General features: G+C 41.3%; 1 protein-coding gene across 12 annotated transcripts in view; it reads left to right on the forward strand.

The window, feature by feature from the left end:
* Positions 1-26,875, forward strand: part of Kiaa0586 (KIAA0586 homolog) — a 103,230-nt gene that overhangs the window by 15,382 nt on the left and 60,973 nt on the right. For 6 of the 12 annotated variants that reach the window (XM_039113227.2, XM_063262508.1, XM_063262511.1 and 3 more), the window contains exons 8-18: positions 744-879; positions 2,770-2,931; positions 5,230-5,353; positions 7,079-7,211; positions 8,584-8,801; positions 9,323-9,395; positions 10,875-11,138; positions 12,302-12,476; positions 13,857-14,051; positions 17,183-17,370; positions 26,313-26,423. In XM_039113227.2, coding sequence (XP_038969155.1) covers positions 744-879; positions 2,770-2,931; positions 5,230-5,353; positions 7,079-7,211; positions 8,584-8,801; positions 9,323-9,395; positions 10,875-11,138; positions 12,302-12,476; positions 13,857-14,051; positions 17,183-17,370; positions 26,313-26,423 — 1,779 coding nt within the window. The remainder of the gene's footprint in view (positions 1-743; positions 880-2,769; positions 2,932-5,229; positions 5,354-7,078; positions 7,212-8,583; positions 8,802-9,322; positions 9,396-10,874; positions 11,139-12,301; positions 12,477-13,856; positions 14,052-17,182; positions 17,371-26,312; positions 26,424-26,875) is intronic. The other 6 variants (XM_063262506.1, XM_063262509.1, NM_001427161.1 and 3 more) reach the window with 3 other exon arrangements.

The raw sequence follows: 26,875 nt of genomic DNA on the forward strand, positions 1-26,875 counted from the left end.
TCTTCTTCTTCTTCTTCTTCTTCTTCTTCTTCTTCTTCTTCTTCTTCTTCTTCTTCTTCTTCTTCTTCTTCTTCTTCTTCTTCTTCCTCCTCCTCCTCCTCCTCCTCTTCCTCCTCCTCTTCCTCCTCCTCCTCCTCCTCTTCTTCTTCTTCCTCCTCCTCCTCCTCCTCTTCCTCTTCCTCTTCCTCCTCCTCCTTCTCCTCCTCCTCTTCCTCCTCCTCCTCCTCTTCTCCTTCTTCTTCTTCTTCTTCTTCTTCTTCTTCTTCTTCTTCTTCTTCTTCTTCTTCTTCTCTCTCTCTCTCTCTCTCTCTCTCTCTCTCTCTCATCAAATAAGAAAAAGGCATAGACTGGAGAGCTGGCTTAGTGGTTAAGAGCACTGACTTGCTCTTCCAGAGGTCTTGAGTTCAAATCCCAGCAACCACATGGTGACTCACAACCATCTGTAATGAGATCTGATGCCCTCTTCTGCTGTGTCTGAAGAGAGCGACAGTGTACTCATATAAATTAAAAAAAAAACAAACCTTCTGAAAGTTTTATCAGTTAAAAAATACATTTCATATATACCTTAAAACTTCTTACCATTTTTAATGTGAGAATGTTTTGCCTATACATATGTAAGTATACCCTGTTTACATTGTATGTTAAATATAATAAGCTACTTTCAATCCTAATAAATCTCAATATATCTTGTTACTTGATATCATAAAAATTATATGTAAATCATTTGAAATTATTTCTTCTAGACCCATTTCATTGATGCTGCACTCAAGGCTAGTAGTCTTCAATTTGGCTTGTCCTCTTCCAGAGCAGAGGACAAGTATTCTGGAAAACCACAACATCCTAGTGTTTCTTCACACAACACATTTGTTTCTAAACAAGGTAAAGTACTTAATTTTTTGAGAATAAATGTCTTCATGCGTAAAAGGTGAAAATTTACTTATGAAGTGGTAGGACATTGTCTCAAAAGTAAAATTATTTTTGGAACTCTTGGTTTTATATCTTTTTTTGTTGTTCAGATAAACTAGGTTATTTTAAAGGTTAAGTTATAAATTATAATAATTCCTAGTTTATGATTCTAATTAATCACTTGCAGACTTGTCAGAAACTTAGAAATCTAGGAAAAAATTCACTTGTGGAGAATCAGAATGCTTGCACTCACTCTCCAGTCCTCTGACGAGCTCGCTGCGTAGTCACCGACTGCCTCGATCTTGTCAGAAGGAGCCTGCCGAGCACGGTTAACGCCCCGTTGTGTTGTTGGGCTTTAGGCAGTTTCAGGAGTAATAATACGTACGGCAAACGTCATGTATCTATTTCTGTCTTTGCTTTTTTTCTCTTGAAGCTGGGTTTTATACTGTAGCCCATACTGGCCGAGAATGGTGATGGTTCTCCTGCCTCAGCCTCAAAAATACAGGGATTACAGGTGTGTTAGCATGCCTGTTTGACATGTTCTTTCTTTAATCTCAATCTCTTAGGATGAGTTCCTCAGAGTGAGGTAGATTGTTAGGTATTATATCGCCAGGTAATTTACCAGTTTTCCTTGCCGTTGAAAGTGTAGTGGGGCTAGAGGGATGGCTCCATGACTAACAATGTCTGAGCCTGCAGAAGACCTAGGTTCAGTTCTCAGCACTGACATGGCAGCTTCTAACGGTTTAGAATTCCATTCCAGGGAATCCAGTGCCCTCTTGTGGCCTCTACAGGCACTGCATGCTTGTGTTGCACAGAAGTACCTGCAGCCAAAAGTCAACACCCATGGTGCCTCACATCCATTCATAACTTGAGTTTCAGGAGATCAGTGTCCTTTTCTGGCTTCCACAGGCACCACACACACACACACACACACACACACACACAGACACACACACACACACACTGCACTTATAGGCAAAACTCTCATATATACGTAAAGATCAATCTTTCTTGAAAAATATCTAGCAGTGCCATCTTACCACAGATTTGAGAATACTCAAGTATCATCACATTGATTCTTAATTTATAAGCTTTATCTATGAAGATATTTATAGTTTCCATTTATTTTCATTTCTAGTGAGTATTTTTCTCCTTTTTTCTTTGAGACTGTCTATTAATGTGGCCCTGACTGACCTTGATAAGTAAACAAGGCTAACCTTGAGTTCAGAGGTATCTGCTTGCCTCTGCCTCAGTGTTAGCATTAAGGACATGTGGCACCAAGCCCATCCTGCTTTTTTGAAACAGGGTTTCTCATTAACCTGCAACTTGACAAATAGGATAGGTGTGTCACTGAGAGTCCCAGGGATCCGTTTATCTCCTCCTCCCAAGCACATGTCACCACATTTGACTTTTTAAAGTGGATCTGGAGATTGAACTCAGGTCCCCATGCTTGCAAGGCAAGTACCTTACAAATTGTGCACAAAAAAAGCTTTTTATTTTTAATTAAAAACTAATTTTTGAAACAGTGTATTACCGTATATTCCTGGCTATCCTGAACTCAATACAGAACAGGTTGACCTCAAACTCAGAGATCTACGATCAGATATAAAAGTGTTCTCAAGTTAAATTTATCTTTATTATTGTGATTATTACATGTGGTGTGTGTGTGTGTGTGTGTGTGTGTGTGTGTGTGTGTGGTGTGTGGTGTGTGGTGTGTGTGTGTGTGTGTGTGTGTGTGTGGTGTGTGTATGTGTGTGTGTTGCTTAGCAGTTGAACCCAGGGCCTCATGAATTCTAGGCAAAGCCCTCTACCACTGGAGACACCTCAGTCCCATATTGATTAGTTTCTTCCTTTCTGTTAAAGTGCCTTTAAGTGAAGATACAGATTTTGATGGGCAGAAATCTCCTTTAGAGACACCAGCTCCTCGAAGGTTTGCCCCTGTACCTGTTTCAAGGGATGGAAAAGTAACCAAGAGGGAAAGCTCCATAGAAGAAAAAGAAAATATGGAAATGTACAGTCCTAAAGGTAGGAAACCAACTGGAACCAGTGTCCACCTTCGTATATGTTACTTTTCTTAATACTGGGACCAGATACCTAATAGGAAGCAACTTAAGAAGGCAGTGTGGGACTGGAGAGATGGCTCAGTGGTTACAAGCAATGACTGCTCTTCCAGAGGTCCCAAGTTCAAATCCCAGCAACCACATAGTGGCTCACAACCATCTGCAATGTGATACGATGTCCTCTTCTGCTGTGTCTGAAGACAGCTACAGTGTACTTATATACAATAAATAAATAAATCTTTAAAAAAAAGAAGGCAGTGTGATTTTAGCCTATGCTGTAAAAAGGGATGCCTTCAATCATGGGGAAGCATGACTGCAGGAGGGTGAGGGGGTTGCTTAGATATTGGTCATGAATCTGAAAGCAGATAGGAAGTGAGTCCAGGCTATTAAACCTCAAAGCCTGTCCCCAGTGACTCACTTTCCAGCAAGGCTTTGTCTCTTAAAGGCTCTATAACTTTCTAAAACAGTGCAACCAGCTAGAGAGTACATTTCAAACACAGATGCCCACAGGGGATGATTCACATTCAGACCACTGCTCTTCACTAGACCGATTGCTTCTTTGCTTTTGTTTTTGTTATTTTGTGATGGTCTCACTCCAGTATGGTCTGCAGCCCAGTGGCCTTGAACTCATGATTCTCCTACATTACCCTTCTGACTACTGAGATTATAGCTGTGAGCCACCACCCCTGGCTAGACCTATACAATTAGAATTTCATGAGGTTTTCTTCCCATGGTATTTAGTTATCTCCTTAGATTCTTTATTGTAGTTAAGGTATTTATAATTTTTTTTCTTTTTTTCTTTTTTTTTCGGAGCTGGGGACCGAACCCAGGGCCTTGCGCTTGCTAGGCAAGCGCTCTACCACTCCCGGTATTTATAATTTTATCACCCATAGATTACTTAAACCTTTTATGAATAGGATTTTAACTAATAGATAAAAATAATGCTTTATTGAACGTGGAACTGATCATGTTCAGAATAATTTAACTCAGGGAAATTACCATTTATTACTACATTCAGCTGGAATAAATGCTAATGTATGGACTTAATGAAACCAAAGAACTTTTCTTTTTTATTTGAAATACTATTATGCTCCCCAGTCTTAAAATGCAACCCTTCTTGTAAAAGTTAATGACATTACTAAGCTGCAGGCTTTTATTCTTGGGAGCATTCGAGCATTCAAGTCTTTGTTTAGCCAAGTGTTAAGAATTTAGAAGACAGTTACATTACCATAAGTAGTTATTATATAGTCTCAAAAACAAGGTTAGGGGGACATTCAGATTATTGTAAAAAAACAGGTAAACCTTCTTTTTGAGCTGTGTGTGTGACTTAAAACCTTACTGTCGAGTGTGGTGGGGCTCGCTTTTAATTCCAGCATTTGGGAGGCAGAGGCAGAGGCAGAGGCAGAGGCAGAGGCAGAGGCAGGTGGATCTCTGAGGCCAGCCTGGGCTACAGAGTAAGACGAGTCCCAAGACAGGCAGGCCTGCACAGAAAACTCTGACTCGAAAAATATACACAAGCCTTTTCCCTCTGAGAGATAAGTTTAGTCTTTTTACTCATAGAATCAGCGTTTTGCGACTCTAATCTTTAATAAGATGGAGCTCCTTTGCATGCCTTGATGAGTGTATCTATGCCTATATTGTCTCTATTTCTTCCCAGGTGTGAGAATGACCCCCATGGGTTAAGTAATTTATAAAGAAGAGAGGTTTATTTAGCTTACCATTCCAGACATTCAACAGCGTGGCAGTGGTTGACATCTGCTTGCTGGCTCTGATTATTCTCTGCTGGGTTATGGTGTGGTGGAAGGTATTACCTGGCAAGAAAGCAAGCTAGCCAGAGAAAGCTTGGTCTTTTTTTTTTTTTTTTTTTAAGGTTCTTTTTTTCGGAGCTGGGGACCGAACCCAGGACCTTGCGCTTCCTAGGTAAGCGCTCTACCACTGAGCTAAATCCCCAGCCCCGAAAGCTTGGTCTTATAACCCAGTTTCGCCTTTGATAACTAATCCACTGGTGAGGACAGAGTCCATATGACCCTGTCACATCCTGAGGACTCCACATTTCAAATATCACTAGTACATAACTTTGAGAGTTAAGTTCGCAACACATAGAATGTAGAGAACACTTGTAAAAAACCATAGAGGCTATAGAGTGAGTGGTGTAGATAGTGACCACAAGAACTTAATTTAGGTGGCGTACAGGCGCAGAGGAGATAGAATGTAATGGAGAAATGAATTAATTTGGAAAATGATATTTTTTTTTCTGCTGTAGGAAATGTAAGACTTTTGGAACAAGTACTGAATAGTAATGAGTGTTTGACAAGAAAAACTGAATCATCAGACATAACCTCACTAACTCAGCCAAAAATGGGATGGAATTTCGAGAAAAGAGACAGGTAAAAACAGGAGATTGCAACTAGTGGGACTAGAAGAAGCTCTGTTCACAATCCAGCGTTTTCTTTAGGAATTTAATTAGATGACGGCTATCTAGTGAGACCTGAGTGTCTGAAGTAGTACAGTGACTCAGAGTCTTCCAGGTCTATTTGCAGGTCATTCTTGTTAATGCTGGTCCAAGTGTGGCATCTGAATTCTTGTGAACACACTGGAGTCTCTATTTTGTTAGTTTAATCTGTTGGAGATTCAAAACTTTTTTTTCTATTTTGAACTGTTAAGTGTGTGTTCACTTTCTACCTGGACAGTACTTCTAATCTGTCAGCTACGTGTGAGAACCTCAGACCTCCTCAGGTCCTTTCTGGACATACATGTAGTCCTCTGTGATCACATGATCTTCCAAAGCCCCAGGAATATGGTGGGACTGATCAGTGCTTTACTATGAATGCCTCTTTATCTAGATTTAAAGTGTCTATTGGCCACAGTATTCCATCACTGAGCTGTTTCAGGTATCTGAGATAGCACCCAGATATTGTTGAAAATATCATGAGAAGTCTGTCTGTCCTTCTGCTCAGTGATTAGGCTGTGTAACAGTAAGACTGATGGGTAATGCTCAAGGAAGCCCCAAACCTGTTCTTCCCGTCCATGGTGTGAAGCTAATGGCTTTCAAGGTGACAAAGTGGGTAAGGTGTCTTCAGTGTGGGCGAGTTTAAACAGATGTGCGAGCTGGACATGTTGGACGTGCGTGCCTTTGATCCCAGCACTTGTGAAACAGAGGCAGACAGACTCTGAGTTCAAGGCTAGCCTGGTCTACAGAGTGAAAACATCTCTCAGAAACCCAAGACCAAATGTGTATAGCTTGCTCCTCTAACTGCAAACCAACTCTGCTGCTCTACTAAACTCCTTGGGTTGCCACAGGCTTCTCATTTCTAGAGTTCTGAAAACAAAAGAGATCTTGATGATTGTGGAAGAGCCGCATTTCAAATGCTCCTCCTCTGTTCTGTGAGTGCCTCTGAGTCATCGCTTCTTGTAAGCAGGGGCCTTTCCTGCTTTTTTCCTGATCCACCCAAGTATCTCTCGTCAGATTTGTTTTCAGCCTTGGAGATTAACTGCTAAGTAAGTCAGCCCTTTCCTGTCCCTTCTGAGCTCTGGCTGGTTCTACCCAGCTGCTCTGGCTCAGGCTCCCCTCCAAGCTGACTGGTCCAGTCTGGTGTTTTGCTCTGCTTGGCCTCAGGCTCACTTAGCCAGTTTGTTTTAGTCTTCTGGCTGCTACTTATTTTCTGCCTCATTCTGTCTACCGTCCGACTGTTCACTGTGCGCCTAGCTTGTCCTCTCTCAGCTGCTTGCCTCTGCAAAACTTTCCCAGTAACACTGCCTCCTCTCCCTGTCTCTCTTTGCACTGCCCTTAAGCAGCTTCCCTTTCCTCTTCCTCGTGAGAGTTGGACTATCCTATTACGTCATATCTTTCTCTGATTGGTCACTTTGTCTGTCACTCAATTAGACATCACATTCAAACATGGGAGCTTCCTTCTACAAGCTAACTTTGCCTTGTTTGGGATCAAAGATGTGTACTAAATAAGGGCTTGTCTGTAGTCCTCCTAGAGGGTTAAAGGTATGTACACACATCACAAATAGAAATAGGTTTTTTCCAGTAAACACCACAGTGTCAGGATTCACAGTGTGATCAAATATCCTGCAACAGTTTAGGAAAATTGTCTTGTCTTTTGTAGCACTGAAACTCTACATTCACAAAGATTTCCGTCCTGTGAAGATCGAGGAACAGCTCAGGTACCTGTGCAGAAGTATAACGATATTGTTCACGATCTTAGCCAGAAGAAGAAACAAACAAGTGACATGCTCCAGGTAAAGTGGGCCTGGTGTCAAAATCCATAATTATAAGGTAAGAACTGTGACAGCAGGCATGTTGGTGCCCATTTGCAATCCTGGCACTGTGGTGGTGGAGGTAGGAGAATCACAAGTTCAAGGTCATCCTGACATACATACTGTGCTTGAGACTGGCTTGTGCTTTATCACAGTCTGTCTCAGAGACCGATAATGTGTGCAGTAGTTTGTCTACACACACACTAGTGAAATGTAATAATAATGCAAACAGAAGAAATAAAGTCATTAAAACAATCAGAAGGAAGGATAAAAATAAAGCGCTAAGGGTTGGGGATTTAGCTCAGTGGTAGAGTGCTTGCCTACCAAGCGCAAGGCTCTGGGTTCGGTACCCAGCTCCGAAAAAAAAAAACAAAAAAAAACCAAAAAAAAAAAAAACGCACTGAAAACCACAGCAGTCACTTCCCTTGCAGAACAGTTCAGAGGCCTGCACTGGTTGTCTACTAGCCAATGGCTAGAACTGTACCACCACTGTTTGCCACTCTCCAACTTCTTCTTGTTTTCCTTTTGTTATTTTGATGTAATCTTAGTACATTGTCCTTGATGACCTAGGAATTGCTTTTAAATCAAATTGGCCTCAAAGGTTAGGGCTAGGGTCAGGGTCAGGGTCAGGGTCAGGGTCAGGGTTAGACCAGCTGTCTTAACTCAGGGTTAGGGTTAGGGTTAGGGCCCACAGCTGTGGGGCAGGGATCAGGGCACTGTGCCACCACATCTGTCTTTCTCAGGCTAGTGAAGGTGTGTGAGGAAGAGTGAGGGGGTTGTGGGTGGCCCTTGTTTATCTAGGTCACAGCATCCAGAGCGACTTGATCTTCGTTTTGCTTTCTTCACTAGTAGAGCTTTTATTGATGATCACGTGACCTAGCACTGCTCTAGATTTCCTATCTCTACTACATATAATATTTGTAATAATTTCTTTAACTAGAAAACAAACCAAACAGAAGAATGCCAGTCAGTATTCAGTAACTTTTCATTTGGACAAGCCGAACCATAGATTATGTTGATTCTAGTGTGTGGCCACAACAGCACACTAGCTCTTTGTATTAAATGCTGACTTTTTTTTAAAGGTACTATGGGGGGGGGCAGGAAGGGAGGTGCGTGCACTCAAATATATGTAACATGTACCCAAGGAAGCCAAAAATGGGTGTTAGGTGTCCTAGACCCAGAGTCCAGGTGATGGCAAGCCACCTGATGTGAGTTCTGGGAAATGAACTCCAGGTCTCTGGAGGATTCGTGTCCACTCTGAACTGCTCTCCCATTTCCCCTGATCTGTTTCTTTAGAGTAAAGCAATCAATGTAAGTTTAACATAGTAAATTTCTGCCTTTGATTTCTCTTAAGGTAAAGCAATCTCCAGTTACCTTGAGGCTTTCAGATCATCCACACAATCCTGTTATGCCCCAGACAACCAATACAAGGTCTGTCTTGAAGGATGCTGCGAAGATTCTGAGAGGAGTGCAAAACAATAAAAAAGTACTAGAAGAAAACCTGGACGCTATCGTTCGTGCAAAGGATGGGGCTGCTGTGTATTCTTTCATCAATGCTTTAGCTACCAATAGGTGAGACAGGGCGTGGGCGTCCCGTTAATGAAGCTGCTAGATTTTCTTTATAAAGGGTCATTTGTGTAAGAGTGTTTTGCCCACATGTTTGTGTGTGCCTAGAATTCAGAGATGATCCCCAGGATCTGGAGCTCTTACCTGCTGAGCTCTCCCTCCAGTGTCTTCCCCCCTACCCCCAACCCCCAATCCCTTTTCTAAGCATTCACTGTGTACTATGTTTGCATATGTGGAAAGGCCCCTTATTGCCTCTGAAGATGTGGGACCTGATGTGGATAGACATGGAGGTCCTGTGTTTTCCTGACTGCAGTTTTCCATTTCATTTTCCCTCCTCCTGATACTTCTCTCCTCCAGTTCTTCACAGACATTTTCCTTGTGACATTTAATGAATACCGTCACTTTTTGTTTTCTCAGGAAGGGTATTGGGTTACACATAGCTTTAAAACTAGACTAGATTCACTGGATCCTGGTCCTTTTCACATATAGTATGGTTAATTTAAGACCTTTTTTTTTCTCTTTTGTAGAGAGATGTCAGAGAAAATTAGGATCAGAAAAAAAGTAGATGAATGGATTAAAATCATTTCAGCAGAAATCCAGGTATGTTATGGAAAAAATGGAAATTAAGTTAGTTTCAGAATATAGCATAAATTTCAGTTTATTGATGTGTCTTCTTTTTAATGTGTCTGTTTTATTTAGTAAACTCTAAACAGAAAACAAGATTCAACCTGCAAAGTGTTTCAAGCCAGCAGCTTGAGAAGCATTGATTCACGTAGGCAAACAGCAGAGTTCCTCACTGGTGGGACAGTCAGCTCCCGGTGGGAAATCTTTGCTCCCCTATGGCGAGTGCAGCCATGGCGAGTGCAGCATGGGACAGTCAGCTCCCGGTGGGAAATCTTTGTTCCCCCATGGCGAGTGCAGCATGGCGGGTGCAGTGTGTCTTCAGACGTCAGGTCTCAGGCTTTGTGTATGTGAAGGTGTAGAACCAGGCAAGGTGACCATTACTTTTATCTTGGAATACAAGGGAGTAGTTTTCCTCCAGGGTGCTTGCATACTTACTCATGGAACAAGGGGAAGTGTGGGCTTGGCTTCCACACCTGGAGCACACAAAATGCTTTCATCATTGTTACTTAGAATCTCTCTCTCTCTGGCTCTCTGCCTACCTGCCTGCCTGTCTCTGTCTCTGTCTCTGTCTCTGTCTCTGTCTCTCTCTCTCTCTCTCACACACACACACACACACACACACACACACACACACATGCTCGCGTGCGCGTATATAATACATTTGTAAGGAATTTATTCTAGTCACTGAATAAAACGATGAAGTGACCTATGGTGTGTGTCAATGAGCAGAATATGTCTTCATCACTTAATTCCATGTATGCTTATTTCAATATTCAGATAATTTAAGTTTGCATGTAGTCACCTCAGTTTCATTATAAAGTATGTGTTTATTTAAGTTTGTTCTTCTAAAGTTACTAACCTCCTGTGATGGGGGCACCTGAAGGTATCACCATGGTGATGGTGTCCTCCCATGCTTCTGCTTCCTCCTCTGGATGTTCACAACTTGCTAGGATTTCAGTCTTAGGATTGCTTTGTTTACTTTTGTTTTATGAGGCAGGATCTCTGTGTAGCCCATGCTGGTCCCCACCGGGAGCTTTTCCTGTGTCCTGCGTGCAGGAGTTGCAGGCATGTACCACTGTGCCTTGTGCCCTTTAGTTTTCTGTTCATCTTTCCAGAAAGTGGGTTTTCATGTATAAACTAATAATATTTATTTTAAAAGCATGTAGAAACACTAAACAATGTTTATATACTAAATAAATTCCAATATTTGCTAGTGTTTAAAGCATTACTATTGGGCTGGAGAGATGGCTCAGTGGTTAAGAGCAGTGACTGCTCTTCCAGAGGTCCTGAGTTCAAGTCCTAGCACCCACACCCACGCAGTACCTCAAAATCATCTGTAATTATAATCCCAGGAAATATAACATACTCTGCTGATGTGCAGTTAAACAAAGTATCCATATACATAAAGCATTACTATTTTTTTGGCTTAAGTAATTTTAATTTTCTTTGCCTTAGGATGAACTTACAAGAAAAGATTATGAAAAGAGATTTGATCCAAAGAATCAAAGGAACAAGAAATCTCTAACTATGAGTAGAGATATTAAAGCCAATAACCAAGACAAAACAGCGAACAGATCTATAATTCCAAGAAGCCATTATCAAAAGCAAACGCAGGAGCAGTTCACAAGTCCGCCTGTGAGGAGCGTGCCTGCCTCAGCCCCACAGAGAGAGAAGAATGTAAGGAACACGCCTGCCTCAGCCCCACAGAGAGAGAAGAATGTAAGGAACACGCCTGCCTCAGCCCCACAGAGAGACTGGGAGGAAGGGAGAGCCTATCCCACCTTGTGTTTAGATGCCACAGTATACCCAGTCATGTCCTAAAAGATAGAAATAATGACATGAATATGAGAAACTTTAAACTATGAAGGCTAAACAAGCCTAGACTGGATGTGACCCTGTAAGCTGTTGGACTGTAGCGTAGAAACCTCCATAAACCCTGTACTTGTCTCCTTCGAAGCCTCTTAGTATTCTTTTGTTTTGTTCTCAGGAGACAGGTTCTCATATTTGCCCAGGCTATCCTCAAACTCTCTGTGACTCAAGCAGTTTTCCCACCTTCCCCTTTGAGGAAGATAGGAAGATAGGACAGGCAGACAGCACGATGCCTAACTTTAGAGCTCAAACTTAGGGTCACAGTTTATACTAGGTATGTCTAGAAAAAAGTTTAGGGGTCACCACGAGATGACGAGCTGTCCTAAAGGGTCACAGTGTTAGGAAGGTTGAGAAGCCCTGGCCTAGAGATCAGTCAGCTGTCTGTTATTAGTCAGATTCATGTTACTGAAAAGTGTCTTCCGTCTTTTAGTGTATGTTCTGTTTTAGACCTAAAAAATTAGGTTTAATACCTAATGAGTTTAAGACAAGATATTAGATACTTTGAGGGCTTTTCTTTACTATTCTAACCCCGCATTAATGTTTTTTAATGCTAAGCATGGATTATTAAGCAGAGAAGTATTTAATTTAATGCTTGGCTCTAGTGCTTGATAAATGCTTCATTTCTGTGGCATTTTGAGATTTATTTATTTATGCATTTTATGTTTATGTTTTTTTTCTGCATGTATGTCTGCATACCAGAAGAGGGCATCAGATCCCATAGGACTACTCTTATAGAGGGTTCTGAGCCATCTGGTTGCTGGAAATTGAACTCTTAATCACTGAGCCATCCATCTCTCCAGCCCACTTCTGTGGCATTTTGGGTGAAAGTGGAGCTGGCAGTATATAAAATCATTTAAAGACTGTATATTGTATTTAAATAGAATAATTACATAAAATGTGTTTAAGCATTTACTTTAGGAACTGAAAATATTCATAGCAATGTAAACCCTTTTATGTTTGCTAGGTGGAATATTTTAGTATTTTTACAGTAATTGTAACATGTACATGTGCAGGGCCTCTTGAAGTCAACCACAACTTTACAAGACGAGGACTACATGTTTCAGATATACGGGAAGCCGCTTTATCAGGGCCACCGCAGCACCCTTAAGAAAGGACCGTACCTCAGGTTCAGCTCTCCATCTCCTAAGGCCAAGCCACAGAGGCCAAGAGTAATAGAGCGAGTAAAAGGTAAGGAGCTCAGTGTCCGTCACTGCACTGTTTACAGAAGAACTTTAATGCATGTCTTAGTTAGGGTTACTGCTGTGAGCAGACACCATGACCAAGTAACTCTCATAAGGACAACATTTAATTGGGGCTGGTTTAAAAGTTCAGAGGTTCAGTCCATTACCGTCAAGGTAGGAGCATGGCAGCATCCAGGCAGGCATGGTGCAGGAGGAGCTGAGAGTTCTACATCTTCATCTGAAGGCTGCCAGCAGAATATTGACTTCCAGGTAGCTAGGATGAGGGTCTTAGGCCCACATCCACAGTGACACACCTACTCCAACAAGGCCACACCTCCTAATAGTGCCACTTTCTGGCCAAGCATGTGCAAACCATCTCATTGCATAGCATTGCTTTTTATTTGTTAACCATGCAAACCACTCAGTGTCAGTGCTGAGGGGCAGGGGGAGGAAGCACAGAGCTTCAGTATGTGTGTCTGCCAGTGAAGAGTGTGTGTGGGCAGCGGTCACTCTCAGCTACCGAGTCACCTCTCCAACCCTCAGTTTTGTTCTTCTAGAGAAAGGACTCTGTAGTGTACCCCTTGCTGGCCTTAAACTTAGAGCAGTCTTCCTGCCTCAGCCTTCTGGGGCTGGGCCATCATGTCTGACAAACTTTTAAGATTTTGATAGTTTAGAGTATAACGTTGATAAGGATTTACATAAAACACATAAAAAATATATACTAACTCCCATAAAGTTTAAGTAAGTATAGAATAAGATTAATTATGCATAATTTCAAAGGATAAGGGCTGATTATTCAGAATATAGAATAAGCAAAGCTGTAAGGAGACTTGGGAAGGGAAGTCCTATTCTAAGAAAATGACCATTAACTCTCCTGTATTGTGGAGGAATGTTAGTGAGTTTACAAAGATCTTCAGCATTTTTCTTATAGTAGCTGTCTATGAGTACATTAGGGATTGTGTAGCCCTGGCTGTCCTGGAACTTGCTTTGCAGACCAGGCTGGTCTCAAACTCAGAGATTCTCCTGCCTCTGCTTCCCGAGTACTGGGATTAAAGGTGTGCACCACCACCACCTTCACTGCTGTCTTTATGAGTAAATTTTTATTGACCATACCCAGGTTCATTACTATTCATGGCTGCTTTCATGATACATTACCAATGTCACCAGAGTTGACTAGTTGTAGCTGAGATCACATGACCAGTTAGACCAAAGTAATTCTTGTCTGGCCAGTTAATAAGTTTGCCAACCTCTGGTCTACGTATTATTTCTATTTGAGACCCTATATTAAATTAGATGAAATTTTGCTGGGAAAATAATTGTATTTCTACGTAGCTAGTTAGTAGACAGCTGCTGAAGTTCAAATGTCTGCCAATGGTGATTGTTACAGGCACTAAAGTCAAGTCAGCAAGAACACAAACTGACTTTCATGCTACACCACTTACGAAAACGGACTCTAAAGCACAGCATCCCATCACCACACTACCTCATGCTCATCAGCAGTGTGTGCTCAGCCCAAGCAGAGAGATGCCTACCGTTTCAGGGACCCTGGACGGTCATCTAATCCCCATGGCAATCCTTCTCGGTAAGAAACAGCGAACGTGGATGTAGGGAAGGGGGTGGTCCATTGCTTGTGACGAGTAGCAGAAGTTATCACAGTCACCTCCTGTCTTATGTCTGGAGAGAGCCTCAGAATGTAGGCTATGCAGGGCAAAGTGATCTCTTAAACTGGGAGTTTACAAGAAATAGTCTCTGGGTGTGTCGCTGTAGATGACGAGAGTGACATATAATAGTTCAAGAAGTCAGGTTTGTTCTAGTATCGTCATGCCTGAGGATAGATCCTGGAAAGCACTGTTATGTAGTACTGAACTAGGTTGTGGTAAGTAAAAGCTAGGTGGTCATGTGTTCTAGGAGAATAGTAGGTTATTTCCTTGTATGAGATCTCTGTGAGTCACATTAAAAGCTGGACAGATCTGCTGGCACGACGTCACATACCTTTAATCCCTTAAGAACAAAAGGCATGAAAACCGTATGACTGGATGATAGCAGCAGAACCTCAGGTCCTCTGTAAGAACGGCAAGTGCTCTTAACCACTAAGCTACCTCCTTAGCCCTAAATACCTAAAAACACATGTTTATCTGTGTGTTTATGTGAACATCAGGTGTGTTCAGGTACCCATGAAGGCCATAGGCTATTCAGTACCCTGGACCTGGAGTTAGGTAGGTGGCTGTGAGCCACCGAATGTGGGTTCTAGGAACTGGACTCTGGTCCTCTAGAGAGCGAGTGCGCCGACCTTCTCAACCATCTCTGTAGCTCATATAGGTAGAAATACAGACTGAACTACCTGGAGCTATGTGTACACATGTGTGTGTATGTGCGTGCGGGTGCCTGCCCAAAGTAGTTTTAGTTTGTATTTCAATGATGGCTAGAGAACACTTTGAAAAACATTTACTGATCATCTGTTTTTCTTCCTTCCTTTTTTTTTTTTTTTTTAAAACTATTCAGTTATTTTCCTATTTGTTGACTAGCAGTTTTATTTCTTTGGCATTTAATTTCTGCAGTTCTTTGTAAATTCTGAATGTCAGCTCAGCCCTTTGAAGTGTAGCCAGTACAGATGATTATCTCGTGCTGTGGGCTGTCTGTGCTGTGCTGACTGTTTCCTTTGCTGAGCAGAAACTTGATTTTCCTGTAGACCAATCTGCTAATGCATGGGGCTAGTTCCTGTGCTGTTGGTCCTCTAGTGAAAAGGTTCTATTGGGGGCTGGATAGTTCAGTGGTTAAGAGTACTTGGCTGCTCTTCTAGAGGACCCAGGTTCAATTCCCAGCATCCACATGGCATCTTACAATTGTCTAACTCCAGTTCCAGGGGATCCAACTCCTCACACATACAGGCAAAACACTAATGTACATTAAAAAAAAAAAAAAAGAGCTGTATCTTCCTCGGTACCTTGAATTGAATCTTCTCTGTGTTCTTTTCTGGAAGTTGCAGTGTTTTGGGTTTTAAAAGTCTTTGATCCATTTTGAAATTGACTTGTTTTTATAAGGGGAGGACTACAAATCTAATCTCATTCTTCTGTGCTCCTTCCGCATTCTTCTGCTGTAAAAGCACAGCCCTGACAGACGGTTTGCCGAACAGGCTATCTTCCCACACGTTTTCTCCTCCTTTGTCAAACATCAAGTGAGCATAGTCAATTACTTCCTGGTCCTCTCTTCTGTTCCATTCCAGGTTTACCTGTTTTTATGCCAGGACCAGGCTGTCCCTATCATGGCTCTGTAGCATTATTTGAGATTGGATACTGTAGGATCTCCAGTGTTCTTACTGACTCCATAGGATTGCTTAGTCTATTCGTGATCTTTTGTAGTTACAATGAATTCTTTTATTGTGTTTTCTAAACCTGTGAAATATGACATTGGAATTTGAGTAGGTATTGCCTTAAATCTGAAATGAATTTTGGTAGAATAGTCATTTTTACAATATTAGTTCTGCCAACCTAGGAGCATAGGATGTCTTTCTGTCATCTAGCATATTCCCTTTTTTAATATCTTGAATTTTTTTTGTCATAGAAGTCTTTTCACTTCTTTGGTTAAATATATTCCTCAACCTATAATGTTTTGGAATTACTTTTTTTTTTTTTTTTTTTCTGGGGCTGGGGACCGAACCCAGGACCTTGCGCTTCCTAGGTAAGCGCTCTACCACTAAGCCAAATCCCCAAACCCTGGAATTACTTTGAGTGAAATTTTTTTCCTGATTGTTAGTATAAATGAAGGTTACTATGTATGTATGTATGTATGTATGTATGTATGTATGTATGTATGTATGTGAGACAGGGTCTCATACTAGACTACACTGACCTTGAATTCACTATGTAGCCTAGGCAGTCCTCCTGCCTCAGCATCTGAATGCTGGAGTTAAGGGCATTGCTGTGTCCTTGTACAACCTCAGGGGACTTGAACCTGACCGGGTCAGCAGGAGAATGAAGACAAGACAGACATACAGGTGACAGACAGAAAGCTGGGATCCAGGGGACTGGGCTCTCTGATGCAGGGTCCTCTACACCTGGAGGCTCCCTGTTTGTTACATAGAGTTGAACTGAGAGGCTGGGGTTATTGAATAGACCTCAATAAAGAGGCAGGGTTAGTATGTACAGATAAACAAGGAGACAGGTTTAGTTAATCTTGATTGGCTCAATCTCTGTAGGGGAAGAAATACCCAGGGGACATGGGAGGAGAGAGCTATGGTGGACATTTTCTCTACATACTGTCTACATTCTGATTTGGAGACGGAGAGCAGACTTTGGCCTTTCCTGAGCCTAACCAGGGGAAGGCCTTGCCATTTCTCATGGGGCGGAGGCTCTGAGGTCCTTGAAATGACTGTGTCCCTCTAGATCCCTATGTCCAGCTCCTTAGTCCTTACTTTGAAGTGTGACTAACAAGTAGGACTTTTGAGATGAGGCCTGACAGTACAGAGTATGTTCTAACAGGCAGATCCAACCTTTAAGCATTAAGATAGTGTATGTGAAGTGGAATTACATACAGATAATGAAGAGGCTGATATGGTGGGCACATGTGTAGACGGTGGTGGTGAGGAGAAGAGGACATTGCAAGATGTCACTTTCCTTTTGTGAACAAGAATAGTCACAAAGATCCAGGCATTAAATTTGATTTTTCCTTTTGTCTTGGAAACAGCTGACTCATTCTGTACCCTAAATTTCATAGGACAAACCCAAAGCAATAGTGATTCCATACCACCTGCTGGAGTCCTAGTAAGCAAGCCACACCCTGTCACTGTGACTACCTCTATTCCTCCGTCATCTCGAAAGGTAAAAGCTGGAGTCAAGAAACCTAACGTAGCAGTTGTAGAAATGAAATCAGAGAAGAAGGATCCTCCCCAGCTCTCTGTACAGGTATGCCAGGGTGCATGAGCAGACCCAGTACGGCCAAAGTAGCCATTAGATTTATGCCATTAGAACCTACAATTCTTACATAACTTTACAAAGACCTTGCATTTACTCAGGTGTCTTTATTCCTGTGAAACTGTGGTCTTAATGTGATGCCTCTATGCTTGGTCTGCAGTATTAAACTTCCCTCCTCAGTCAGTGACCCATACCAGTATTCTAAAGGAATGGTTGAACAGTGTGCTATAGTTAACTTTTAAGAAGAAGGTATGTGGACACCCGCAGATCCCGGCCCGCAGCAGCTCTCTGCTCCCAGACCCGGTGAGAGAGAGACCCAACCGCCTGGTCAGGTGGGCACTCCTGAGGCTGCAGAGCGGAAGAGACCACCAACACTGCTCACCCCTGCCCACATCCCTGGCCCAAGAGGAAACTGTATAAGGCCTCTGGGCTCCCGTGGGGGAGGGCCCAGGAGTGGCAGGACACCTGCCTGAGACACCGCCGGAACCTGAAAGAAACAGACGGGATAAACAGTTCTCTGCACCCAAATCCCGTGGGAGGGAGAGCTAAACCTTCAGAGAGGCAGACAAGCCTGGGAAACCAGAAGAGACTGCTCCTTGCACACACATCTCGGACGCCAGAGGAAAAAGCCAAAGACCATCTGGAACCCTGGTGCACTGAAGCTCCCGGAAGGGGCGGCACAGGTCTTCCTGGTTGCTGCCGCTGCAGAGAGCCCCTGGGCAGCACCCCACGAGCGAACTTGAGCCTCAGGACCACAGGTAAGACCAAATTTTCTGCTGCAAGAAAGCTGCCTGGTGAACTCAAGACACAGGCCCACAGGAACAGCTGAAGACCTGTAGAGAGGAAAAACTACACGCCCGAAAGCAGAACACTCTGTCCCCATAACTGACTGAAAGAGAGGAAAACAGGTCTACAGCACTCCTGACACACAGGCTTATAGGACAGTCTAGCCACTGTCAGAAATAGCAGAACAAAGTAACACTAGAGATAATCTGATGGCGAGAGGCAAGCGCAGGAACCCAAGCAACAGAAACCAAGACTACATGCCATCATCGGAGCCCAATTCTCCCACCAAAACAAACATGGAATATCCAAACACACCAGAAAAGCAAGATCTAGTTTCAAAATCATATTTGATCATGATGCTGGAGGACTTCAAGAAAGACATGAACACACTTAGGGAAACACAGGAAAACATTAATAAACAAGTAGAAGCCTACAGAGAGGAATCGCAAAAATCCCTGAAAGAATTCCAGGAAAACACAATCAAACAGTTGAAGGAATTAAAAATGGAAATAGAAGCAATCAAGAAAGAACACATGGAAACAACCCTGGATATAGAAAACCAAAAGAAGAGACAAGGAGCTGTAGATACAAGCTTCACCAACAGAATACAAGAGATGGAAGAGAGAATCTCAGGAGCAGAAGATTCCATAGAAATCATTGACTCAACTGTCAAAGATAATGTAAAGCGGAAAAAGCTACTGGTCCAAAACATACAGGAAATCCAGGACTCAATGAGAAGATCAAACCTAAGGATAATAGGTATAGAAGAGAGTGAAGACTCCCAGCTCAAAGGACCAGTAAATATCTTCAACAAAATCATAGAAGAAAACTTCCCTAACCTAAAAAAAGAGATACCCATAGGCATACAAGAAGCCTACAGAACTCCAAATAGATTGGACCAGAAAAGAAATACCTCCCGTCACATAATTGTCAAAACACCAAACGCACAAAATAAAGAAAGAATATTAAAAGCAGTAAGGGAAAAAGGTCAAGTAACATATAAAGGCAGACCTATCAGAATCACACCAGACTTCTCGCCAGAAACTATGAAGGCCAGAAGATCCTGGACTGATGTCATACAGACCCTAAGAGAACACAAATGCCAGCCCAGGTTACTGTATCCAGCAAAACTCTCAATTAACATTGATGGAGAAACCAAGATATTCCATGACAAAACCAAATTTACACAATATCTTTCTACAAATCCAGCACTACAAAGGATTATAAATGGTAAAGCCCAACATAAGGAGGCAAGCTATACCCTAGAAGAAGCAAGAAACTAATCGTCTTGGCAACAAAACAAAGAGAATGAAAGCACACAAACATAACCTCACATCCAAATATGAATATAAAGGGAAACAATAATCACTATTCCTTAATATCTCTCAATATCAATGGCCTCAACTCCCCAATAAAAAGACATAGATTAACAAACTGGATACGCAACGAGGACCCTGCATTCTGCTGCCTACAGGAAACACACCTCAGAGACAAAGACAGACACTACCTCAGAGTGAAAGGCTGGAAAACAACTTTCCAAGCAAATGGTCAGAAGAAGCAAGCTGGAGTAGCCATTCTAATATCAAATAAAATCAATTTCCAACTAAAAGTCATCAGAAAAGATAAGGAAGGACACTTCATATTCATCAAAGGAAAAATCCACCAAGATGAACTCTCAATCCTAAATATCTATGCCCCAAATACAAGGGCACCTACATACGTAAAAGAAACCTTACTAAAGCTCAAAACACACATTGCACCTCACACAATAATAGTGGGAGATTTCAACACCCCACTCTCATCAATGGACAGATCATGGAAACAGAAATTAAACAGTGATGTCGACAGACTAAGAGAAGTCATGAGTCAAATGGACTTAACGGATATTTATAGAACATTCTATCCTAAAGCAAAAGGATATACCTTCTTCTCAGCTCCTCATGGTACTTTCTCCAAAATTGACCATATAATTGGTCAAAAAACGGGCCTCAACAGGTACAGAAAGATAGAGATAATCCCATGCGTGCTATCGGACCACCACGGCCTAAAACTGGTCTTCAATAACAATAAGGGAAGAATGCCCACATATACGTGGAAATTGAACAATGCTCTACTCAATGATAACCTGGTCAAGGAAGAAATAAAGAAAGAAATTAAAAACTTTTTAGAATTTAATGAAAATGAAGATACAACATACTCAAACTTATGGGACACAATGAAAGCTGTGCTAAGAGGAAAACTCATAGCGCTGAGTGCCTGCAGAAAGAAACAGGAAAGAGCATATGTCAGCAGCTTGACAGCACACCTAAAAGCTCTAGAACAAAAAGAAGCAAATACACCCAGGAGGAGTAGAAGGCAGGAAATAATCAAACTCAGAGCTGAAATCAACCAAGTAGAAACAAAAAGGACCATAGAAAGAATCAACAGAACCAAAAGTTGGTTCTTTGAGAAAATCAACAAGATAGATAAACCCTTAGCCAGACTAACGAGAGGACACAGAGAGTGCGTCCAAATTAACAAAATCAGAAATGAAAAGGGAGACATAACTACAGATTCAGAGGAAATTCAAAAAATCATCAGATCTTACTATAAAAACCTATATTCAACAAAATTTGAAAATCTTCAGGAAATGGACAATTTCCTAGACAGATACCAGGTATCGAAGTTAAATCAGGAACAGATAAACCAGTTAAACAACCCCATAACTCCTAAGGAAATAGAAGCAGTCATTAAAGGTCTCCCAACCAAAAAGAGCCCAGGTCCAGACGGGTTTAGTGCAGAATTCTATCAAACCTTCATAGAAGACCTCATACCAATATTATCCAAACTATTCCACAAAATTGAAACAGATGGAGCCCTACCGAATTCCTTCTACGAAGCCACAATTACTCTTATACCTAAACCACACAAAGACACAACAAAGAAAGAGAACTTCAGACCAATTTCCCTTATGAATATCGACGCAAAAATACTCAATAAAATTCTGGCAAACCGAATTCAAGAGCACATCAAAACAATCATCCACCATGATCAAGTAGGCTTCATCCCAGGCATGCAGGGATGGTTTAATATACGGAAAACCATCAACGTGATCCATCATATAAACAAACTGAAAGAACAGAACCACATGATCATTTCATTAGATGCTGAGAAAGCATTTGACAAAATTCAACACCCCTTCATGATAAAAGTCCTGGAAAGAATAGGAATTCAAGGCCCATACCTAAACATAGTAAAAGCCATATACAGCAAACCAGTTGCTAACATTAAACTAAATGGAGAGAAACTTGAAGCAATCCCACTAAAATCAGGGACTAGACAAGGCTGCCCACTCTCTCCCTACTTATTCAATATAGTTCTTGAAATTCTAGCCAGAGCAATCAGACAACAAAAGGAGATCAAAGGGATACAAATCGGAAAAGAAGAGGTCAAAATATCACTATTTGCAGATGACATGATAGTATATTTAAGTGATCCCAAAAGTTCCACCAGAGAACTACTAAAGCTGATAAACAACTTCAGCAAAGTGGCTGGGTATAAAATTAACTCAAATAAATCAGTTGCCTTCCTCTATACAAAAGAGAAACAAGCCGAGAAAGAAATTAGGGAAACGACACCCTTCATAATAGACCCAAATAATATAAAGTACCTCGGTGTGACTTTAACCAAGCAAGTAAAAGATCTGTACAATAAGAACTTCAAGACACTGAGGAAAGAAATTGAAGAAGACCTCAGAAGATGGAAAGATCTCCCATGCTCATGGATTGGCAGGATTAATATAGTAAAAATGGCCATTTTACCAAAAGCAATCTACAGATTCAATGCAATCCCCATCAAAATACCAATCCAATTCTTCAAAGAGTTAGACAGAACAATTTGCAAATTCATCTGGAATAAGAAAAAACCCAGGATAGCTAAAGCTATCCTCAACAATAAAAGGACTTCAGGGGGAATCACTATCCCTGAACTCAAGCAGTATTACAGAGCAATAGTGATAAAAACTGCATGGTATTGGTACAGAGACAGACAGATAGACCAATGGAATAGAATTGAAGACCCAGAAATGAACCCACACACCTATGGTCACTTGATTTTTGACAAAGGAGCCAAAACCATCCAATGGAAAAAAGATAGCATTTTCAGCAAATGGTGCTGGTTCAACTGGAGGGCAACATGTAGAAGAATGCAGATCGATCCATGCTTATCACCCTGTACAAAGCTTAAGTCCAAGTGGATCAAGGACCTCCACATCAAACCAGACACACTCAAACTAATAGAAGAAAAACTAGGGAAACATCTGGAACACATGGGCACTGGAAAAAATTTCCTGAACAAAACACCAATGGCTTATGCTCTAAGATCAAGAATCGACAAATGGGATCTCATAAAACTGCAAAGCTTCTGTAAGGCAAAGGACACTGTGGTTAGGACAAAACGGCAACCAACAGATTGGGAAAAGATCTTTACCAATCCTACAACAGATAGAGGCCTTATATCCATAATATACAAAGAACTCAAGAAGTTAGACCGCAGGGAAACAAATAACCCTTTTAAAAAATGGGGTTCAGAGCTAAACAAAGAATTCACAGCTGAGGAATGCCGAATGGCTGAGAAACACCTAAAGAAATGTTCAACATCTTTAGTCATAAGGGAAATGCAAATCAAAACAACCCTGAGATTTCACCTCACACCAGTGCGATTGGCTAAGATCAAAAACTCAGGTGACAGCAGATGCTGGCGAGGATGTGGAGAAAGAGGAACACTCCTCCATTGTTGGTGGGATTGCAGACTGGTAAAACCATTCTGGAAATCAGTCTGGAGGTTCCTCAGAAAATTGGACATTGAACTGCCTGAGGATCCAGCTATACCTCTCTTGGGCATATACCCAAAAGATGCCTCAACATATAAAAGAGACACGTGCTCCACTATGTTCATCGCAGCCTTATTTATAATAGCCAGAAAATGGAAAGAACCCAGATGCCCTTCAACAGAGGAATGGATACAGAAAATGTGGTGCATCTACACAATGGAATATTACTCAGCTATCAAAAACAACGAGTTTATGAAATTCGTAGGCAAATGGTTGGAACTGGAAAATATCATCCTGAGTGAGCTAACCCACTCACAGAAAGACATACATGGTATGCACTCATTGATAAGTGGCTATTAGCCCAAATGCTTGAATTACCCTAGATCCCTAGAACAAACGAAACTCAAGACGGATGATCAAAATGTGAATGCTTCACTCCTTCTTTAAATGAGGAAAAAGAATACCCTTGGCAGGGAAGGGAGAGGCAAAGATTAAAACAGAGACTGAAGGAACACCCATTCAGAGCCTGCCCCACATGTGGCCCATACATATACAGCCACCCAATTAGACAAGATGGATGAAGCAAAGAAGTGCAGACCGACAGGAGCCGGATGTAGATCGCTCCTGAGAGACACAGCCAGAATACAGCAAATACAGAGGCGAATGCCAGCAGCAAACCACTGAACTGAGAATAGGTCCCCTATTGAAGGAATCAGAGAAAGAACTGGAAGAGCTTGAAGGGGCTCGAGACCCCAAAAGTACAACAATGCCAAGCAACCAGAGCTTCCAGGGACTAAGCCACTACCTAAAGACTATACATGGACTGACCCTGGACTCTGACCCCATAGGTAGCAATGAATATCCTAGTAAGAGCACCAGTGGAAGGGGAAGCCCTGGGTCCTGCTAAGACTGAACCCCCAGTGAACTAGTCTATGGGGGGAGGGCGGCAATGGGGGGAGGGTTGGGAGGGGAACACCCATAAGGAAGGGGAGGGGGGAGGGGGATGTTTGCCCGGAAACCGGGAAAGGGAATAACACTCGAAATGTATATAAGAAATACTCAAGTTAATAAAACAAAAAAAAAAAAAAAAAAAAAAAGAAGAAGGTATGTGGGGCTGGAGAGATAGCTCAAAGGTTAAGAGCACTGGCTGCTCTTCCAGAGGTCCTGAGTTCAAATCCCAGCAATCACATGGTGGTTCACAACCATCTATAATGAGATCTGATGCCCTCATCTGGCATGCAGATGTACATACAGAGCATTCATATACAATAAAAAATAAATAAGGAAAGAGAAAGAAAAAAAAGGAAGAAAGAAATGATGCTTACCTGTAATCTAAGCAACCAGGAGGTAGCCATAGGAAGATTGCTACATGTTCAAGGCCATTCTGGTCCATCTAGCAAGTTTCAAACTAGCTCGCTAGGACTACACAGGGAGTTACTGCCTCAATGATAAATGAGTGAATGAATAAATAAACCAAAAAATATAATAAAAGAAGCAATAGTTAATGGAGAGTGTAACTAATATCATTATTTCAGACTTTATCCAATCACAGATAGGACATGACTGAATGTAGAAAGAATGCATGTTTATACACAAAAACTATTGAAGTTAACTGTTCTTCTCAATTTGGTGTGCAATTTTAGTAGAATGCTGTTTTTTAAAAATAACATGAGATTTTTGTTTTCTTAAACTTGAACTTTAGGATGATTCTGATAGCTGGAAGAGTAAAGGGTTTAGAAAAGAATTTTGTTATGGGCTAGGCATCCAGCTTATTTGAGCCAACATTGGAAAGTTAATAGTTAAAAGGTCAGGAGTTCAAGGTCATCCTTAACCCAGGTCAAGCTCAGGGGCCAAGCAGCATAGGTTATGTGACACCATTCGTGGTTATTAGATCAATATAGTGAGATTTCAGAATCAACTTTATTTTTTAGAAAGAATGTATAGGTTTGTTATGTGAAATAATGTGTGTTGTATTTGGCTTAATGACATAAGGAAAGAGTAGTTTTTGGCTTCAAGTTCTTACTGTGTAGCAAATGAGCTCCAAATTGGCCAATTCAAAGTATAAATAACAAAACCATAAAAATTTGAAGCTGGGGCTGGGGATTTAGCTCAGTGGTAGAGCGCTTACCTAGGAAGCGCAAGGCCCTGGGTTCGGTCCCCAGCTCCGAAAAAAAGAACCAAAAAAAAAAAAAAAAATTTGAAGCTAATTTCATTGAATTTTCTATTAAAACTGAGGCAAATTTTGGATTTTTGGGGAAGATACTTTAGATACAATAGGGAAGAGAGATTTGCATCTAAAATCTAAAGGTTATATATGTCAAAGAAACTTAAAAGGGAAGGCAGTATACAGTGAGAACAAATGAAAGCAAGATCTTGGTGAAGGATTTGTTCTCAAATACAATGGCTTCTAATAAGTCATAAGAAAATAGGCCTACATCCAGACTTCATCCAGGTACGGGAATGAGATTCTACAACAGGGTTAAGTACAGTTAAGAATAAGGAAATTAGATGTAAGTTTTACTTGTAGCTAAAATAATAAAAATTTTAAAAAAGGATAATATATTCCCATGTAATTGTTGCTACTGCAAAACTGCTCATTTTAGTTGATGGTTGGATAAATCTTAGAATTAGTGTAATATAAACAGAAGTTGGCTGGGATTTTGCCAGTGATTACAGAGAATACTGACTATCCATGCACTGTGGGCCTAGACGTTCATCAAAATCTAACTAACATGATGTAGTAACTCAGAGTTTGGGAAGAAAACACTGCACACTGCACATTGAAGGTGTTGGGATCTGTGGGTAACAGTGGGGAAAACTGGCAGTAAGGAATATGGTTGAATAAGGAATGTAAAATCCTTTACTTTATGCAGTTACTTAAAAATATAAAGTCTGCAAAGAAACAGGATATGGCCATGGATGTCATGCTTCTTTTAATCCCAGCACTCTGAGAGTTTGAGGCCAGCCTGGACTATTGAAGAAGTTTCAGGGCAGCCAAGGCTACACAGGGAAACCTTGTCTCAAAAGATCAAAAAATAAAATAAATAAAATAAAATGGAGAAGAAGAAGAAGGTGTTATGACCTAATAACAGTGAAAACCAGACCTGTGAACCCTTACCTTGCTTGAGTGGAGGGTAAACAGAAAGAGTACAGGCCACGAAATGAAGCTATCTTAAGACAGGGTTTTGTGGGGTTTTTTCTTTAAATACTAAATATACTTTCGGAATTCAAAGTTATCTGTTAGCAGCAATAGAAATTTAAAGGGCACATTTTGTTGTCGTTTTTGATAGTTTCTTAAGTCATGGTGGTAAATAGCCAGATGTTCTGTCTTTCGCAGATACTACCCAGTGTGGATATTGACAGCATCTCATACAGCAGTACTGGTGGGTCTTCCCCTTCTCCAAGTCCCAAAGAAGCCTCGCCGCCTCCACTACACACCTGGATCCAGGTCGGCTTTGGAGTTCTTTCATATCATTAACCGTTACTCCATGCAAAGCTCCTATCATATCATAGCATATTGTGGTGGATGTGGTAGCTCATACTTGAAGCCTAGGACTTGGGAGGCAAAAGGCAGTCAGATCTCTGTGAGTTTGGGGCCAGCCTGTTCTACAGAGTGCATTCTAGCCATAGCTGCTTAAGTCATAAACATGCAACAGTAATTTCAGCATACGATAAACTTGTGAGTGTCACATTATTTACAAATTTCTGAAGTTTTGAGATCTTTATATTCAGAACATGGTAATTTTTGCTATAACATGGTAATTGTGAGACTTTCACAGGTGAAGAATTTCCATGTCTTTGGTAATATTTGGTTTGATATGAAAATATAAGTTGTGATGTAAAATTTTTATACGTTACTTATTGTGTGTGTGTGTCTGTATATGTATCTATGTGTGTATG

Source organism: Rattus norvegicus, chromosome 6 (genome assembly GCF_036323735.1).
Source record: "Rattus norvegicus strain BN/NHsdMcwi chromosome 6, GRCr8, whole genome shotgun sequence".
NCBI classification, from domain to species: domain Eukaryota; kingdom Metazoa; phylum Chordata; class Mammalia; order Rodentia; family Muridae; genus Rattus; species Rattus norvegicus.